This window comes from Falco punctatus, assembly GCF_963210335.1.
Source record: "Falco punctatus genome assembly, chromosome: 3".
Taxonomy (NCBI): Eukaryota; Metazoa; Chordata; class Aves; order Falconiformes; family Falconidae; genus Falco; species Falco punctatus.
This window is the reverse complement of record NC_137582.1, coordinates 896,001-916,720: the sequence shown is the minus strand read 5'-3', so window position 1 is coordinate 916,720 and position 20,720 is coordinate 896,001. Positions and strand designations below refer to the sequence as shown.

Below are 20,720 nucleotides of genomic sequence, written 5' to 3'. Positions count from 1 at the left end.
GATATTTATCCTGTAGTAGCAAACCCTTATACACTGTTAACAGCATTGAGGGAGAATTATCAGTGGTTTACAGTGCTTGATTTAAAAGATGCTTTCTTTTGTATACCTTTGGAAAAGGAAACCAGAAAACTGTTTGCTTTTGAATGGGAAAATCCTCAAACCGAAAGATGCAGCTGACGTGGACTAGATTACCCCAAGGATTTAAAAACAGTCCAACTATTTTTGGAAATCATTTAGCAAAGGAATTTGAAATCTGGAAACAGGACAAACCAAGATCTGGACATTTATTTTTACAATATGTGGATGATATATTGATTGCTATAGAAGAAAGATTTATTTGTATACAGGTGACTATTGACCTTTTGAATTTCCTGGGACTAAATGGGTATAAGGTATCCAGGAAGAAAGCCCAGATAGCCTGCCAGACTGTGATATATCTGGGCTTTGAGATTTTAAAAGGACAACGACAATTAGGAAAAAATCACAAAGAAGCTATTTGTGGTATACCTGAGCCGAGAAATATTCATGAACTCAGAGCATTTTTGGGAATGACTGGGTGGTGTCGCTTTTGGATTATGAACTATGGGCTAATAGCTAAACCACTGTATGAGACCCGAAAGTATTTTCCCTTTGTATGGGGCCCACAACAACAAAAGGCTTTTGTAGAATTGAAACGTGCCTTAATGTCTGCAGCTGCCTTGGGACTGCCAGATCTAACCAAAGATTTCTAGCTGTTTGTACATGAAAGGCAACACCTGGCACTGGGATTACTAACCCAGAAGATGGGAAGCTGGAAACGACCAGTCGGATATCTCTCTAAACAACTGGACACAGTGAGTAAAGGGTGGCCAAACTGCCTTCGAGCAGTGACAGCAACAGTGATGCTCATACAAGAAGCTCGGAAATTGACTTTGGGAAGAACAGTAACAGTCTATGTCCCACACATGGTGATAACTGTCCTAGAACAGAAGGGGGGACATTGGCTGTCCCCCAGCCGAATGATGAAATACCAGGTGGTATTGACTGAACAAGATGATGTGATTCTAAAGACAACTAACCTGGTAAATCCTGCAGTGTTTTTAAGTTCTGTACAGGAAGAAGGACGACTGGAACATGATTGGTTGGCTACCATCGAGTATGTTTATTCCAGTCTTGAGGATTTGAAAGATGTACCATTGGAGAGACCAGACTGGGAATTGTATACTGATGGAAGCAGCTTTATGGAACAAGGAGTCCGATACGCCGGATATGCGGTAACAACAGAGACTACAGTTATAGAAGCAGGAGCATTGGCGAGTACCACATCAGCCCAAAAGGCAGAACTCATCGCTTTAATTCGAGCCTTAGAGATAAGCAAAGACAAGAGAGTAAATATCTGGACTGATTCAAAATATGCCTTTGGGGTAGTGCATGTCCATGGAGCTTTGTGGAAAGAGAGGGGGTTATTGTCCTCTCAAGGATCAAACATTAAGCATCAAACAGAAATTTTACAATTATTGCAAGCAGTTCAAAAACCAGATCAAGTAGCAATCATGCACTGTAAAGCACATCAGATTGGAAATATAAAAATAATAATTGGAAATAATTTAGCTGATAAAACAGCAAAGAAGGTAGCAAAGAGACAAACATCGCAAATGGCAATAATTCCTTCTAAACCAGTAACCCTTCCTAGGGAAAAACCGAGATATTCAGAGGAAGATGACAAATTAGGTCAGTTATTAAATGCTAAGAAAAACTTAGCTGGATGGTGGGTAACTCCTAATGGACAAGTAGTAATTCCACCTCTTTTGATGAGGGAGATCATTCAAATGAGACACCAAGAATGTCATTGGGGGGCAGAAGCCTTAGTAACATCTTTACGAAAACAAGTGGTATCAGTTAAGATGTTTGGAATAGCTAAAATGATAACTGCAAAGTGTGAAGTATGTTTGAAAAATAATCCAGTGATTAAGAAAAAGGTTCAAATGGGTAGACTGAAATCTGGTACAGAACCTGGAGATTATTGGCAAGTAGATTTTTCAGAATTACCCAGACAAAATGGGTATCGGTACATTCTGGTAGGGGTTGATACTTTTACAGGATGGCCAGAAGCCTTTCCCTGTCGCACCACACAAGCAATAGAAGTGGTGAAGTGGTTATTACAGGAAATAATTCCGAGATTTGGAGTTTCTATTGGATTTTTTTCTGACAGAGGTCCACACTTTGTTGCTGAAGTAGCCCAAAGTGTTAGCAAAGCATTAGGTATTAATTGGGATTTACATGCCTCTTGGAGACCACAGTCTAGTGGGAAAGTGGAAAGAATGAATCAAACTTTGAAACGACAAATAAGCAAGATTTGTCAAGAAACCAGTTTAAAGTGGCCTCAGGCACTTTCATTGGCATTATTACGCATCAGGGTACAGCCAAGGAGTGGAACCTCAGTCAGTCCTTATGAATTGTTATATGGAGAACCATATGAATCTCCAGAACCAAATTCAAACATATATGTAAAAGGAAAACAAGATGTGTATAACTATTTGCTTTTTTTAAGGAAAACTTTGGCTGTGATTTGGAGTGTAGTAATTTGGAATAGACCTTTACCCCTGGAAAATTCAGTGTATGATTTCTAACCAGGAGACTATGTCTATGTGAAGACCTGGACCTCTGAACCTTTGCAGGAACGTTGGAAAGGACCTTTCCAAGTACTGTTAACCACTTTTACAGCTATCAAAATAGCAGAGTCGGAGGCTTGGATCCATTATATTCGAGTGAAGAAAGCACCTATTCCATGGAAGATTATCAACCGTGACCCAAAGACTTTAAAATTGACTTTGAAATATGTCTAATTTTTTGTATCAGATCGTAATTGTTTTGTGGATCTTATGTTGGTTGAATATGTTGACAGGATCATGGGCTGACTTGGTGGACAGGAACAAAAGACAAATAGAGACAGAACAAGTAATTGAAATTCCCAAACAAATGACTGAGGAAAATCTGATGGTAGGATTGATTAAAGAATTTGCCAATTTACAAAACATCACGCAGATCACTGCTTGTTTGCCAATACCGAGGGCAGTAGGTGAATCTATTCCATGGGGAATGTAAACCATGAACTTGACCAAATTGGAATATGGAAATGAGACTGTGGATTGTAAACAAGAACCTAGAGAAACTTGGGAATTGCAAAAGGTTAAAGTTGGGGAAGAATCACCAGTATATTCAACTATGTGAGAATGTAAAGGCCGATTTGTAGCTAAACCAGGATTAGAGGGAGATGTAGGGAACAAAGGATGGTGTTATTATCCTAAAATGGCTACAACAAACACCAGTGTATGGGTAACCGAGACAAAATGTGAGAAAAAGAATCGAACCCTATAGGAAAAGGAAATAGTTTAGGATTCAGTTTGGTCTATGACCTTATATTCCCATTTTTAGTATATGGCAGAAACTTCTTGGTGTTTTACATGGGAGGGAAAAGTTTTTTTCAGTATTACCCTGGGTAGATGATAGGTCAACTACATCGGGAGAAAAGGAAAATAAAGTAGTGCCATGGTGGAAATGTGAAAAAGTGTATGATTGCAGTAATGCAGACTTAGTAATCTAAAGAATTCCTCCACTGGCCGCTGCTTTGAAATATGGTTGTTTTTGTCGAGGTCTTAAGAACACTCTCAATTTAACCAGCACTTTTACAGTTAGGAAAGGAACTTTGTTTAGTTGTAGTAAAACTATTATTTGAAGTCCAGGACATTTAGTTTGGGCATTAAGTGATGGAACCTGGACCACACATTTACCATTAGATGGTAAGGTGAAACAAATTACTTTAGGCATGCCAACATTGTGTCCAATTTGGAAGAAATCACCATTTAAAGGATCCTTAGAGAATTTAGAATTGAAACGAATAAAGAGATCTGAGATAAATGATGATATTTGGAATGAACCATTTATAGGAGTGAAAACTGGCTGGGCACTTGAATCACTTTTAAATCCTATAGCATCATATAGGAACAGAGCATGGCTTTATAAGTTAACTGGTCAAGTGGAAAAATTAGCAAACGTTAACGAAAAGGGGTTTAAGGAATTGAATATATAATTACAGGCGACCTCCAGAATGACTTTATAAATAGAATGGCACTAGATATGCTCCTACTTAAAGAACATGGAGTGTGTGGATATCTCAAGGATAAACTGGACCACTGTTGTATCCACATTCCAAATGTCACTCAGGATGTGGAACATGATCTGGACCTATTGGGAAAAATTGAAAAAGAAAATGAAACTATTCAAAAGGATATGTCAGAAGATTGGCTTGGGAAAATTTTTAATAAATTAGGATGGAACTTAAGCTCTTGGATACAATCCATAATCAAAACTTTGTTTTTGTTATTGATTGTCTTTTTGATGAGCATGCTAGTATATGCATGTCTGAAGAAACAGTTTACCAATAGAATTGCAGTGAATCGTATGATTATGAGAGAAGTACCAACTATTTCACCAAGATATGATCCATCACCAAAATATGTTGAAACAAAAGATATATGAATAATGTGAAAGTATTGAAATAATGATTTTCAACACTTTCAAAGGAAGGAAATGTTGTCGATTTGTTAAAGAGTTGAGATCAATTGATTTTATTGGTTTGATTATCTGATTTTATAGAGTTATTTTATAGAATAGAAATATAGGAGGATAAAAATATATGTTGAAGAAAGTTATGATTATTTAGTAAAAGTAGTTGTGAGACCCTTTGTACATTTTGTACTAAGGCCAGAAGAATGGGTTGGAATCATTGTTGAAGCTTAAGTAATAATTTAGGGTTTGAAAGGTTTATTTGTATCTAACTAGTCTTCTGTATATAGAAAGTATATTGAGATGTCAGAATGTAGGATTAATGGGAACTGGGGAGAGTCGACTGGAACAGCTTGTAGGTGCCTGCCAAGAAACCGTGAACTTTAGTAAAAGGTAATTCCGGCAGGGGGAGATCGCGACCACCGACTCATATACCACCTACCCAAATCATACCCCAGACCCATTTCTAGACCTTTCTAAGCTTTATTGCACAGAATCAGATATGGGAGGAGAATATGTTAATGATTTTTGGGAAATGTTATGATTATGCATGAATACTTAATGAATATATATGATAAGTATTATATATGGTGTTTGATTTTGAGACCTGGCGTGCCTTGATCGTGAGAGGACTCGCTCACGCACCCGGCCGTCAATAAAGAAGTGTCTGCTTATCTACATCACATTGGTGTCGATAAGTTCTTCATTCCGAGATTTCGGTAACACAGGGATGAGGAAGAAAACTGTGCTGGAGCCTGATGTGAGGAGTACAGGCACAGAAGCCTCCTCTGGAGAGTTCTGCACCTGCCATGACCCCAGGCTCTGGACAAGCAGGGTGTTAAGTTAACCTTCCCTCTCCTGAGTTTGGGAGGAGGAGACTAGTTAAAGAGTAGTTCTAACAGAAAGAGGGAATCTGTCAAACAAAATGCTAAACCAGGGGTCCTCAAACTTTTTAAACATGGGGCCAGCGCGTGGATTAAGTGGCAGGAAGCCATCTGCAGCTGCTTAGTTTCCCCTCCCAAGCCCCCACGGGGGGGGGGGGGGGGAGGGGCGGGGGTTTGTCTGTAAATACCGGGGGCTGGACTGAGGACCCTGGAGGGCTGTATCCGGCCCGCAGGCCATAGTTTGAGGACCCCTGCGCTAAACAGTCCCTGAATTGCTCTTCAATTGCTCAAAAAATGAGGCCAGTTATTTAACCAGTTACAGTCCAGGACCAACATCAGGATTCTCACAAATACACAAAACCTCCCTCCCAAACAACTACGTGGTTCATGCGCTTAATTCCCCCAGTTCTTGACAAGGAAGTTCGGGTCACGGACTCCAAAAGCCTTCAACAAGGGACAACCTATGATTCTAAAAATGCAATTCAAAAATTCTCAAAACTGACAACATTTAAAGTGCGGTCAACACTTAATATAATGAGTGGGCACCAATTAAGGAGTACTGCCAGCTCTATGCACTAGCACAGGGATGTGCTCTTCCCTACACAGTACCGAGCAGAACAGTCTAGTCTAGGCTTGAGCTATGCAGAGGCTTGATCAGAATACACATCCCTTTCTAGAAAGATACCCAAGAGGAAGATGACTAATCTTTATAACGCTGAAAGCAACAATGGGAGGTTTGCACCAGCTGATGATTTCCGATCTAGAAACTTCAGTGAAGGCGTCAAGCTACCGATAGAACAATAAAACAGTAGCTTCAATGCACACACAAAAATGAAATTTTGAGTGCCTACATGCCAGGTAGGTCTCATGCAGCAGAAACAGATGCAGTCAATCTCCTGAGCTTACTTTGTTTTCAAAACAAAACAAAATAAAAGCAGAGCATGCATTTGCTGCCTTAACAGAGTAACATCTAGAATGCCCCTCACTCCTCATGAGACTTACAATTTTACATATAGGGAAGACCAGGTACAGGTAGACCAAAGTACAATTACAACTTGTTGTACACCACAAGGTATAAACCAATGAAGATGCTTTATACCAGTCAAATGTCAATAAACTATACTTTCCACAGAAAACAGAAACTTAATAACTATTTATCAGAAACAATCTAGCCATTTATCTAAATTTAAGCAAAAACTCTGCCTCCGGTGGCAATTCTCAAAATACCCTTCTTTGTTGGAGATTAAAGATGGACAACCTAAAAAAGCATCCACTTCATCACCACGAATACACCTGCACTACGCATGTTTCCCATGCAAATGAGCACCCTAACTTGGCCAACAGGCTGACACGTGTCATGCTCATGAACATGGGATACTTTTTCATTCCGTCTTCTTTTTTATATCTTGCTTTACCAAGCAAACCCTTCACTGTCCATTAAAAGCTTAATTAAAGAAGCCTTCAGTTCTTAAGCAGGCAAGAATATTGAAAAGCTATCGGTCCAGACCCTAGCATTACTATCAAATATAGTTAGCTCAAGAAGATGATGGTTTATCTCCCCTTACCCCTTACCTGCTCTGGACTGAACAATTCTTCCTGAAAAAACATGAGGGAGAACTCAGCTGGGCGGTGATCTGGTTCTTCACTCCGTTTTTCATCTGCTTCCTGTGTGGTCAGAAGTTCTTGTAGTTTTTCAGCAGCAGCAGCAGTTTCTATAGACAGAGTGGTATCGGCAGCACAAAGAATGCCAGAAGGCTGTAATGGAGACAAATTCAGTGCTCGATCTGCTGCGACCAGAAATGAAGTGTCTAAAGTTAGAGGAGTGAGACGTTCCAGCTGGCTTTCCTCAGTTGGAAGAAGGTGTGTAACTATTAACAGGCAGTGCCTGATTTCCATTAAACTCCAGGATTGAATACTGGCTCTCTGCAGGTGCCACTTCCACCTTTTCAGCTTTGCATGATGAACGCACCTCAGCGGCAACCTGAAACGTGGCTTCAAGACTGACTTCTGCCTTCCTGTTTTCTTCAGATATATTACATAGCCAGTCAGATGGCATCAGCTCAGCTTCGTAAGATGACTGCATCCCAGGATCCTGGGAAAAACAAAATGCAGTGAACTTTTGTATCAAAAAATTACCATGACAGGATGTGTACTGATTCTGTTTATCCATTTATCCAAAAGCTTGAAAGATTGTCTGTTATTCTCAGTTAAAATAGCAAGTTTAACCAAAAAAAAAAAAAAAAAAAAAAGGCAAAAAAAAGGCTACTACTTTCTCTTGATTTTCATTAACCACCTTGCCCTTGACACACCTCCTTTCTTCTATTCATGGTCTATCCTGGAGAGAAGGTTACTTACCAGGAGCTGGTGTATGCCTGCAGATGCATTGTCTGCACACCCTTTGCACTGCAGGTGTTAAATATACCCAAGCATTCAAATCAGAGACTTCTGGTCTTAGTAGGACCTGTGGGGGTACACTAGAACCACCCTCTTCACATGCCACATACGTAATAGAAAATGAGAGAGAAAATCCACCTGCCTTCAGTTCCTTCTGAAACTCAAGCATTCCTGTTGTGTACAAACCCAGTATAAACCACAACATTTTTAAGCAAAAGAAAAAGGTCCATATGCTGTAAAAGTGCATACGGACAACACAACTTGAGGAACTCACCGCTTCTTAACCAATAATACCATTTTCCTCCTCAAGCAATTGTCCATAGGCACATCTACACAAGGGGTGCCCCCCAGGGATGCCCCAGTCCCAGAATGAGTGGGAGTTCAAATACCGGTGAAAGCAAATACTGTAAAACTGCCCTGCCTGTCACAGCCTCACATCTGGACTCTCCTGTCATGACAGTGTCCCACAGAGGCACAACTCAAAGTCTGCATCAATCTGCATAAAAAACCGACAGAATTTCAGGTCAGAAACACTTCTTGTAGAACCTACAGAGACTGCCTTTGCCATCACAGATCAGGTCTGAACACTACTAAAATTTTTCACTGTAATGACATCACAGGACGACAGGACACGATCAGCAATCCAGTGATGATTTTTTTAGTAGCATTCATATATACCGAATAACCTTTATAACAGAAAGACGACAATGAAAGAGTTTTTCCAAAGCAGCAAGTCCTACCCAAGTGAAATGATAGATGGCATTTCAACAGCCAGTGTCTGTACTGCTACTTCTTCCGGAGGTGACTCAGTCGAAGGACACTAGAAGGGTCATTTCTTCTGACAAATACAAGTCATACAATGGCGTTGAACAGAAACAGGTCTATTTAAAATACAGCCTTCTTTTGGAAGAGATCCAGTATGAAGGAGTAGTCCTTAGTGCCCGACTATCCTTAGCCCTTTTAGCTGAGGTCATGGTTAATGAAAAGCTACTTCCAGAGACGAGTAAATTAGAGAACAGGAAGCTAGAGGATCACCTACTAAGAAAGCCGTATCAGATCAAATGCCAGCGAAGGACTTGGTCTCTCCCTGATGGAGATACCACAAAGAGATGAGATCCCGTCTTCTGGGTGTGTGAGTCAAGTCCTAGTGTGGATTCGTGTAGATGTGCCAGTTTGTAGATAGCCACAAACTGTGGAGGGTGGGGGGAAACGGAGGGGAAAATAAAACCCGGAATTTGAGAAATTTAGGTTAAGTTAAGCAAAATCTTTTCATTAAAGGGTAAGCCACCTTTATGTTTTTATGAGATAGGTTCAAACATTATTCCTCTCATCTGATTTTTTTTTTAGTTCAATTTTTTTAAAGTGTTAACTAGGTGTTTCATTTCTGTTGCACTGCTTGTTTACTGTCGTAAGTAGTCAGGATTTTAAGTAAGATCTGGGTTACCAAACCGTCCAGGAATAAGATCATCCTGCCAAAAACCAACCAACCAACTCACCCATACTGAATCTTTTTCTGCCTCTTCTTAGGGGACCTCAGCTTGAAGCTGTTTTAGTACATATTGTCCTCTTGGATGCACTACAGGATCTCATATGTATTTCCAACAGGAGAAAAGGGCCACGCAAAGGTACAATTTAAATCCTTTTAGTTCACCTGGAGAAGATATGACAGATGAGGATGGGGGGGAGGCAGCAAAGAAACAAGGAAAACTGATAAAAGATTGAGAAGTCAGGGCTTGAAAGAGTAATAGTTTGCTGGTCATTTGAGCTCAAGAGGAAAAATGGTCCAACTTAGCTAAAGTGGTGAAAGAGAAGATGGGCATTTCACTTATAAGATTAGCATAGCGTGTGCAGGAATTAAAGCACAACCACACCTTTTCAGGGACCGCTAGGACTACACAAATCTGGCTTGAGTGCTTGGGCAATCGGAATTAGTTCAGGCTTGATTTCTTTTTGAAATAACATGGCTGATTATCACTCCTTATTACAAATAAAAGCAAACTACTTAGGACTGCTTTTAAGGTCAGAAAGTTTTTCTTCTTTTTTCTTGCACATTTATTTCTTCCATTTCCTGTTACCTCTTGCTTCAGCTCCACGAGGAAATACTGACAGCTTAATAACCATGGTAATAGCAATAATCAAACAGCAGGGCTGCTATTAAGAAAAAAAAAAAAGGAGGTGGGAGCAGGAAAAAAAATAGCTGAAATCCAATATGTAGCCTCAGTTCACATCTATGATAAAGCAGCGGGGAAGTATTGAGCTAATGGTTGTGAGCTGCCAGCACTGCTGTTGCAGAAGACAGCAGGAGGTCTCTCAAAAGACTCATTCCTACCCAAGGATACTGATTCATCACACTAATCCAAACCCCACTTAAGAGAACCCAAATGAAAAATGGGTAAGAAGTTGTACCTGAGCTCCCTGTTTTGTAACCAACTGTGATGAGAGTGTAATACAAACCTCTGAAACCCCCATTTCAGAAACCTGGTGAGATACACCACCATCAGCCACCATGTCTGGGTATAACCACCTATATCCCCTTGCCATTCCACGCAGTAATTCTCTGCAGCTTTTCCTGGAGAGAAAACTGCAGCCAACCAACCAGTTAGTTACCGGCCTGGTCTGCCCATGTTCCAGTCAGGGTCACCTAACACTTTCAGCAGCTCAGGTGCGTACTGTACAAGCCCAGCAGCTGGCCTCCGAGACCCAGAAACTCCACCTGTCTTAATCTCTCCTAAGCTTAAAAGTGATGCTCTCTGCAAGACCCAGTAAGGAACAGCACAAGGTTTAGGCTTCCTTGTCCAAGAGTGCCCGCTTTTCCTTCTGAGACCACAAAGCACCGTCTGGATCCAACATAAACGGGGCTGGTAACCAGCTTGCTGACTGCTAGTGCGCCGATACGGTTCGCTGTCTTCGGGACTGGTCCAGCAGTTTCGTACAGGCTTTGCCACTCCTATCTAGCAGCACACAGCAGGACCAAACAGCCTAAAACGCCCCGCAAACCACGCTTCAACAGCATCGCACTGAATTCCTGCAACTGGTGGAAGGTATTGAGTGGAACGATAGGAAATACACCATGCAATAGTTCTATTTTTTGTGAAGAACAATAAAAATGCTTAGTCAGCCAGGGCTGATGAATTTTACCGCTTTTGAGGATTTGTGCAAGTGGTTACTGATGGATGATCGATACACCAGCAGGGCAGGATGCTCAATACTGCAGCTTGCCACATCCCCCAGCAGAAGTCTGGGGAAGTATATGCCCCAGAACACACAAAAGGCAAACTGATTATTCCCCACAGCTCAGCAAGAACCGCAGGCAAACTGCTGTCTTCTGTACCACCTGCACAGCCTGTCACCACGTTCCAGGAGAAATGACCTATGCTATGCTAAGACTCAGAAATCTCTAGAAGTCCCGTTGATCCACGCGGTACGATAGCTGTGTTACCCTGCTCAGAGACAGCTGGTTACTGACCTGGTGGAACTGATACAGGGCACTGCTCGCCTTTGGCCTTCTCACGCAGAGGATCGCCTTCCCGCAGTCTGCCCAGATGCTCGGCAGCTTTTTGCTGGGGGTTTCCAGGAAACAAAGCAACCACTAGCAAGTGGCCTAAAGCTCTTCTGACTCCACACACTGCCCACGGACTTGCTTCTCCAAACAACTGATTTTTACTAGACCCTTTGGACACTGTATATTATCCTTCAATCTAGCCACAACACCACCTTTGACAACTCCTTTGGAATGATTTACTACCCCATGGATCTCGGCCTTCCAAGATAAGCTATTTAATTGTGACTGCCCATCGCTCAGATGGATCCTCACGTCCTCGATGAAAAAAGCAGCTCACAATGAAAGTGAGAGGACAAAGATGCACGGTGTGAAAAATAAATACTACAATATCGACGGCATGACTGCCTGTTGGCTATTTATAGCCTTACACTAACGTGTTATCCTGGCCATAACCTGCCCATCTTGGATAAGCTTATATTTAAAAGAAGTCACGAATAAAAGACAAAGGTTGATATTTGCAAGACAGGAAACTGGATGATCAAGCTTGGGTAGGTCAATCCCTTTTCAACACACATAAGCATAACTTGCTTCGCTTGTCCTCTGTGAGGGGGAAAAAAAAGTATATGCATTACGCTGTAATAAAAAAGGAAGCTCTTGCATTCTTACTTCAGATCTTCTGATATCTGATAAGCCAGGCACTCCAAATAAGGTGCAGTTTCCACTAGAATTACATAAAGCATTTACAGGAAGTACTGGAGTTATCTTTAATAAGAGATCTCTGAGGTGGGCCCCATTCCAAAAAGTCACCTTAGTTTTTCTCGTTCATCAAATGAAACTCAGGACTGCAGGAAGCTGTCCGGGACAAAGAAGTGGAGCTGCTTCTCAGTATTTTCATAATATTAAAGAATCTCTTTTTGTCCAGGCAAGAACATTCTTCCAATACAAATGCAGGCTCATTAACTAAAAGTGATTCTGGTGAAGTCAAGCAAAAAAACTCTCCACTGATGAGGACACCCACTATGCTGCTACCCTGAAACCTAACCTGAATTACAAAACTACCCGTTTAACATTCAGTGGTTCTTTGAAATAGGTATTTGTAAACACATCACTTTCACTTTATCAAGCAGATCAGTTTTCAAATTTATATCCTTAATTTCACAAGTGTACAAACCTGCAGTTCATTCATACAGTCTCCCTCGCTTTCACCTCCTTTCAGTAGGCTACGCTCACCTGGACAAAGCTGTCGTGGGTGCACGCTGAAGCAGCAGGACCAGCACAGCCAGCCAGAGGATCTGTGTGGGCTGCTGCTGAACAGCTCTGTGGTGTGGCTGCAAGAATTCAAACACAGCTATCAGACTGCCGGAACTTGTGTCTCGTGTGCAGAGTTCTATTGCTTTACTTTGATTAAACATTTCAATAATCACACAGTAAATGAAATTCCAGAAATTTATTGTTACCTCCCAAGTCATTTTAAGACCAATTTCTTAATCTTAAAAATATTTATTTTAAGGTATGTACAGATATATTAAAAATATATATTGTATTGATAAACAGACACACACATGCAGAAACTTCGTAGTCACAGTCTTTTGTGTCTTAATATCACCTCTTTGATCTGGCTGCTTGACTTTCTTGTCACAATACACCACAGAAAGCATATTCACATAGCTGAGCCTAGGTGTTCATACACGCACACACACTTGTGACCATGTGAATTTTAAGACTTAAAAAGAAAATGAATGATCTTGACCGAGAGTGTATCATTCAGAAGAATATCATGACTACTCCTAAACTACCACTCACCAGAAAGGTTTTCATATGTAAATGAACCCTACAGGCACAGATGTGTTCGAAAGGCGCAACTGGACTTGCACTGTCAGGTGGCACCAATAACTAATATGTCTCACATGGTCTCCATGACTGATTTTTCATTGTTAGACACTCTCAAATAATAAAGCTTCAACGCATTTCTTTGACCCGATTCTACTACTGTCAAAGGTTTTGCAGATAGTTGAAAGTAAACAGAACTAAATCCTTAAACTAATTATGGTCTAATGCTAGTGGGGAAAAAAAGACTTAGATGATCATATTTTATTTTACTGACTTTTCAATAAGAATCATAATGAAAAACCAGGGAAATCTTTTTGTCACGGAAGTTAACAAACAAGTTTGAACACACATAAAAAGAAATCTTTTGACAAAGTTCTACTTTGATTTCATTGAATGGGACTTCAAAAGTGAAATGAAAAGAGCCAAGAATAAGATTGAACATACATTCTTTAGTCCAGGTGTCCTCAAACTTTTTAAACAGAGGGCTGGCGCGTGGATTAAGTGGCAGGCAGTCATCTGCGGCTGCTTGGTTCCCCTCCCAAGCCCTGGCGGGGGGGTTCTGTAAATACCGGGGGCCGGATTGAGGACCCTGGGGGCGCATATCTGGCCCACAGGCCGTAGTTTGAGGATGCCTGCTTTAGTCCTCTCACTTATTAAATACATCTTTTAAGGTTAACTATCACTTTCCAAACAAACTAATCTTGCTGCTGTGCTCTCATGATGAAGGAAACCAGACTTTTTCATGTGGACATCTGAAGAAACACGCTTTCAGCATTCTGTATGTTATAATATACAGAATTCTGTATGTTATAATACACAGAAGAAAGGATAGCGGAGAGATTAAGAGATACACAGGCACAGAAGTAAAACCACTGAGACAGTCCTAAGTGACAGTGAAAATTAAAAGATTTATCATACTCCAGTGAAATGTCACATTCTCAGAAATGCTAATTAATTCACCAGAGTTTTTAAACACCTCAGATTCCATAAGTTTCTGTATTTTAGTTCTGATTACACCTTGCAAATCTTGGCATACTTTCACTGCGTTCTCACACCCACCTCCCACCCCAGAAGATTCTACCTGAGCAACATAGCCAAGTTATCCTTTAAACTTCTACAAATCCAGTGAGAGCAACGAGCATCATCCAGGGAGAGATCTACACATTCATGTCTAAATCTACGCTGGTCTCCCCCAGCTCCCCTGCAGGCAGTACCTCAAAACAGGCACTTCCAGGACAGGAGTAATCTTACCCCAAGACAAACTTTAAACTGAGCTATGTGAAATCGCACCCGAGACGCCCCTTTCCTTCCCTTGACTACGGGAGAGGGCTGGGGCCTTAGCTGAGACAGAGACAACTACAATTCATCATGATGAGTTTCAGCCTATGCTCTGTACCAATAGAGACGCAAAGCGGGGACCACCTCCCACCTTAATGAAGCAAGTATTCTGGATGAGGCTTGGAGCTACCTGGTCTAATAGAAGGTGTCCCTGCCCACGGCAGGCGGGTGGGAACTTGCTGATCTTTAAGGCCCCTTCCAACCCAAACCATTCTATGATTCTCAGGACACCTGCTCCTGGGAGAAGACTGAATAGCAGCTGGTCAGGCAGGCTCCACACTTTGGCCACCGCAGTAATCTTTGCATAAGGAGCACAAAGCAAGGAGCACATGGCAGAAGTTGCCTGTCTCTTAAAACATTCAAGTGTGTCTACAAGAAATGCCCAGCTCCTCAGAACCCTTCCTTGACAAAAATGACGTTATGGAAACTGTTGATTATTGTCTGAAATGTTCTCAGCAGAGGTCTCAGAAGACATGCACAAAAGATGTAATGATTTCACTGTGTAGGATTTCTAAACAGGGATAGATAGCTGTCTGTGAAGGTACGGCTGCCAAAGGAGGAGCAGGCAGAAGGAAGGAATAATAACTGAGCTTTAGTTTGTTCAAGGAAAGAGTCACTGTTCTGAATTTCAGAAGTTTTAGGGAAATTAAAAAAAAACACCACAAACCCACAACAAATACATGACCACTCCCCAGAAAATAACCTATCATGTGATTTTTCCAATTCAAGGTAAGGGCAAGGAAAAGAACAGTAATTTGCTTCAACTCCTCTTCTGAAGAATAAAAACACTTAAGTGAGACTGGTTTATTTTGTAATCGAGTGCTTAAGTGAGACTGACAATTGTGGCAGAAATAATTTAGAAAAAAGAAAGGAGCCAAGACTTTTGTACTTTCTAGCCTTCAGTGCATAGAAAATACAACATAAAAAAGCTAAGCAAGAAAAAAAAATTAGATACAAAAATAGTATGAGCAGAATGAAATATTGTACACAATACTTTTGACCGATCTTTGACTTTAAAACCTTAACCTGGGGAAACATGAGACCAAGGCTTAGGATACTACTTTTTAACAAGGTCTCAGTGCTTTAATATCATTGTCCAAGTTTTGCTTAATTTTAAAAAATAATATGAAAGTTAGCCTAACACTGACTTATTTTGGACAAATGGTTTTCTCCTCACCCTTTCACCTCAACAGAAAGGCTATCCAGAAGATCACCAGGGGACACGCAAAATCTGGAGGAAAGACACAAATACCAAACAGAAACTCCTTTTGCTTTAAAGGTCCAACTTCCTTTTGGACTTGACACTTTCTAATTCTCACTTGAGATATACACATGGCAGAGTATTGTGGAAAAATATTTAAAAGTCTCACTTTAAAATCTATTTTTGAAAAGCAAAAGCAGAAATTTTTTTCATACCTGTTGGATAGCAGGCTTGTGAGTAGGGCATTGAAGATGCAGAGCTGCTGCAATTTGCAATGGATGCGGCAACGCTTTGAGTCCCTTGCTGAAGTGGCGGAAGAGAAGCCGCAGTCTGGAGCATGTACGTGGCTCCTGTTGGAAGTGTCTGGAGTACAGGAAAGGCAGCCCCTTTATCTGGAAAAGCTGGGGAAGCCCCTTGCCCTGGCAGCAACCCAAGTGGTCCCTGCTGGATCCAAGTGGAAGGGACTGGAGTCGGAGCTAATCTTTGTGCTGGTAAAGTGCTGGGGGCTTGGCACGAGGTTGCCATGTAGGAGTAAGGAGAGAAAACACCTTGACCGTAAAGTTGATGAAACTGTCCTACAGTCAGCAGTCCTGCAGTGGGTACAAAATAAAGTGAAACAAGTGTTAAGGAAAGGAGTTTTCACAGGCAAAGAAAGGCAATATGAGGAGCCAAGACTCTACAACATGATTTGGGAAGACTGCCTTTGCTCCAGCATACTTAACCCAGAAAGGAGACTGTACTCTTAGACCCGAGCATGCAGTAACTGCTGTGTGGCACACGAGCAAAGCGCCAACACAGAGGTGTCTGCGTAGCATTCAATCTCCTTAAACTGGCAGTAACAAGTTACCCATATTTAGAAATGTGCTATAAATCAAAATGCGTAGTAACTCACTAAACCAAACAAAAGCAATTTTGAAAGTACTGTGTGTTAAATCAGACAATACATTTTAAAAAAGGGACATCATAAAGCAAGATTTGACCAAACTCCACTACTGACAGCTCACAAACAGCTAAGGGAAGGGCAATGTCAAAATCCTCCAAAGGACTTTGCAAGTACTTTATGACAAGTCATTTATTTGGTCAAGAAAAAAATTTCAAAGCCAATTTTTTCTCAGTCAGCTCAACTAGTTCAGTGCAGACTAAAATATCCCAGACTTTGCCATTTTGTTATTTCCTAGATATTCCTTTTATTCTTCTCTATTATTTTATAGTTTCCTCTCTCAGACAGTTACTGTTTCATGAAATGGCATTTGCTTTTATACCATGACAGCTCAACTTCTGTTTTGGTGACTTTGTGGAAACACTGACAGTAACACCGCAAACGCCTGTGCTCATTGATTTCTGCAAGAACTACTGCATTTGTGACTCCCCTGCAGGATTGCATTTAGCCATGAGAATTACGAGTTTCAGGATGGTTCACGTCAATAGGGTTGATCTAGAAGCCAGGCTTTCTCAGACCTGTAGTTTCCAATTCTCACTCAAAAGGACTTTTTTAAAAAATAGCCTCACATTTACCTCTTGCACTCCTCTGATGAAAGCTAATTCAGGAAATCAGTAACATACAGTCATTATTCTGCAAGTTCACATTTAACCATTAAGAATCACTAAATAAATACCAGCTGACCCTGAAGATTTGCTAAGACTTAATGTATAGGACCGTTTATTTCCTGTTCAGTACTTTCACCATTTATAAACAGAGAAGGAACAGGGGTATGAAAATTCTTTTGTTTATATTTTACCTTTGGATAGGGACATGAAGATTATCTAGTTCTAACACGTAAACAAGACACCACAGGATGCCAAGTTACCAACCTCCAGTTGCTGTACAGGAATTGCTCCTGAATGTTTAACAGAGCGTTACACTCTGCAAGACACTGGGAACAGACTGATGCTTTGCAAACACAAGTATCTCTTATCTATCAAATCACCTCACATTTACAGCAAAGACGTGCCCCTAAATAGTCAGTACAGAGCGCACAGTGCATTGTCAGCCTGTCAGAACTTGACTGCATAGAAACCCCAATGTTTTCCTTGTTCTGTCTTTCTAGAAAATGAGACTCCTAGAGCAAAAACTCTGAAACTGCAGCCATAAACACACAGGACAAAAAATGAAAAAGTCATCTCTTTCTAATAATTTCCTTTACCAATGGTCTGCATTACATCAGACAAACCACGTGTCATTGAAGTCTGCAATGACTCATCTTAGCCTTAACAAGGTTAACATAAAATCATTAATTTAAATGCTTCCTAGCCTCCCTACTGAAATAAGTTCCATCCCTTCTCAAATGCTTCATTTTGTTGTCTTGGTATTGCACGTGCAGTTCCACACACATCACTGAAAACACCACTTGAATTAGATGACAGTTCCTACCCCGACACAGTAACCAAGAGTATGGGGATACCCTACTCTGCTCTAAATGCCAGCCGGTGCTGCAGAGAGCAGTACCATCAATGGCTTCTCCCCTTCTCCTGGTCGCAGAGTTCTGCCGCTTCTCCTACACTGCACCTTACAGCTCTACACCCATGGGGTGCATCACCCGGGTACAAGATTTTTTTGGGCACAAGAGATCCCTGTCCAAGTCAGGGAAGCCCTTGAGCCAGGTGAAGCGTCGGCCTGCAAAGAAGCAGAGGAAAAGGACTCTGAAACATCCCTCTGCACCAACGCCAAGGCCACGTGGCTTCTCTTCCACCAGGAAGGGCTTGTTGTCATGGCCTATGGACAGGGGCTGACCAAGACCAAGCGGCCAAAGGACATCCTTGCCAACAGTCTCAAGCAAGCGAAAGCTGTCTTGCAGTGCATGCAGGCGAAGGCCATGTGGGACCTAAAAACAGGTGCTAGAGACAACATCATCCCTCCCTTGAGGTCTGGCTGGGTGACAAACAAGTTCTAAGGCTCCAGGGAGAGGAATGAAGCCCCCAAGGCTCCCCAATTGCTGACAAGATCTGTGCAACCACCAGTTTGGGAAGATCAGAGCAATGCGCCAGGTGGAGTGGGGAGTCTGCCAGATGAAAGAGTCAGTGTAGCATTGCAATAAAGTCCAAATGCAGAAGCCCTTGGTGGTGGTGGTGGGTTCTCTTGAAGGAAAGGATGGTGAGGGTCTGGGCTGTGGCTCAGTGTTTTGTTACTGAGAATCTGTCAGTGTTTGTTTACCTTAGAGAAATACAGGCTTTCACAGCCCCCATGCTGCAAGTAGGCGGTTATAGATTCTTGAATATGCATACTTTAACTACCAGCAGATGATGGGAATTGCTGCAAGCTGGGGAAGAAGTCCCACCGGTCTAAGTTACCCCAGGACAGTGATAACTGAGTTCCGCTAAGCCCATCCCTCATCAACTTGTTATCCATGACAATTAAAGCAGTGATTCTTTAAAAGAAGCAAGATCAGCCTGGCCCAGGAATTGAGTCTGGGCCATGGCAGCAGGAGTGGTGAATCCTAACCACTAGACCACCAGGGAAGCGGCAGGTGGGTGTTGGTGCCCACCACCACCTGTGGGGCCGCGTGCACCCCGCTGCCACCACCTGTCCCTCCATGTGGTTTTCTTCCACATGTGGATGCAGTTGGCGATGGGTGAACAGTAGAGATTGGTACCACACCATGGGTTTGGGGGGGGGTGCGGGTGGCGGGGAGGAAATGGAGAATTGGTGTTTTGCCAAACTCAGGTGCAGGCATAATGGAAGGATTATTTTTAAAAATTATTTACAAATTCAGCTTTCAGGAGAAAAGGTGGGTCAGAAGTGGGATTTGAACCCACGCCTCCATTCGGAGACCAGAAACCCCCAGGCAGAGGCAGCAGAGCCTTGAGTCTGGCGCCTTGGACCACTCGGCCATCCTGACACTGTTGGAAGTTTTCTTCACCCTTCTCATCCTCAAGAATTAACCCTTCCACTTGACCTTTCCTGCCTCCTTTATAATGCCCCCCAAATTTGCCACTTTATTTTTTGCAGCAGTAAAACCCTCTTCTGGCTGTTTTCTGCTCCTCTGACTCCATCGCTCCATCCCTGGCTGCACAGCCTCTGTTGCCCGCTCAGGATAACGCAAGGATTTATTTTTGGGGAAGAGCCAGACCAGCCCAATTTACACTGCAACATGCTGCCATCCTGGCTGCAATTTGGTCAGCGCCTCTAAAATGAAAAATTAGGAGAAAGATGAAAAAATAAGATGCATGTTTACATGCTCGTGGTGCTAGTAAAATCCCCAAGTTAATTTAATTTAACACCAACGCAGTTTTACTTTCTATTTGTATTCCCTAACCAAATTAACCACTTTTTCCTTATTATTTGCCTCTTGGATGTCTCCCGGTCACTTTGGGATTCCTCATTGGTACCTTGGAGTTGCAGGCTGTTGTGGATCAGGTTAGGAAAGGTGAAAATGGACTGTGTTTTGCATCCTTCATCCCCAGCAGATCTTGTAGAACTGGGTAGCACGGGCCTGTCCTCTCACCATGGGTATCTTTCCTTGTGTGCCTGGGCTCCCCATGGGCGTGCACACACACACGCACACACACACAGAGGACATCATAGATGGTAAAGGTTCAGAGAGCAGCTGGCTAAGCTTATGGGGAGGGAAAACAAAGACACTGCAAAATACTGAGGGTTGTTAGATGCTCAGAAATGCCTGGCAGGGATGATGGAGCTGAAGGAGCTCAATCAGGCTGGGCTCAACCTCTCCACCCTGACCTCTGTACCTTTTCCTGTCTCTTGGAGACACACAACCCCACGCCCTGCTGTGACTTTCCACCTTCCTTGTGTTTCTGAGATGGGCATCCTGCACCTAAGGCTTTGCCTTGTAGCATGCCCACCGTGGGTGCCATCCTCTGGTTCTCACCACCTCTCCTGCATCCTGACCATCCACTGCTGGTATATGGGGACTTCTTGAGCCAAAAGGAGTTGCAGGAAGGTGGTAACTCACAGCTACAGTCACAGAGAAGCTTGTACAACCCCACTGGGCAAAAGGTACCTGGTACTGATGTTTTAGGTCAGCCAGAAAGCATTTGCCCACACCAAAGGAGAGACTCTCCGTCACCT

The 20,720-nt window shown here is 42.2% G+C and overlaps 2 protein-coding genes across 8 annotated transcripts in view; one reads left to right on the top strand and one right to left on the bottom strand.

Annotated features, from left to right (window-relative positions):
• Positions 1–20,485, bottom strand: part of LOC308059907 (uncharacterized protein) — a 39,842-nt gene extending 19,357 nt beyond the window's left edge. For 4 of the 7 annotated variants that reach the window (XR_013926481.1, XR_013926482.1, XR_013926483.1 and 1 more), the window contains exons 1-3: positions 15,910–20,474; positions 12,556–12,653; positions 7,002–7,521 (exon numbers count right to left, since the gene is read on the bottom strand). Coding sequence is in view for 1 of the 7 variants with exons in the window: in XM_080377905.1 (XP_080234031.1) it covers positions 7,002–7,325 (324 nt within the window). In the remaining 6 variants the exon portion in view is untranslated. Of the gene's footprint in view, positions 1–7,001 lie in introns of all 7 variants that reach the window. The other 3 variants (XR_013926479.1, XR_013926480.1, XM_080377905.1) reach the window with 3 other exon arrangements.
• The window catches only part of LOC308059897 (uncharacterized protein), a 77,534-nt gene continuing 57,562 nt past the window's right edge, over positions 749–20,720 (top strand). The window contains exon 1 of the mRNA XM_080377881.1: positions 749–3,466. Within this exon, the coding sequence (XP_080234007.1) occupies positions 783–2,609 (1,827 nt within the window). The 5' untranslated portion in view covers positions 749–782 and the 3' untranslated portion in view covers positions 2,610–3,466. The remainder of the gene's footprint in view (positions 3,467–20,720) is intronic.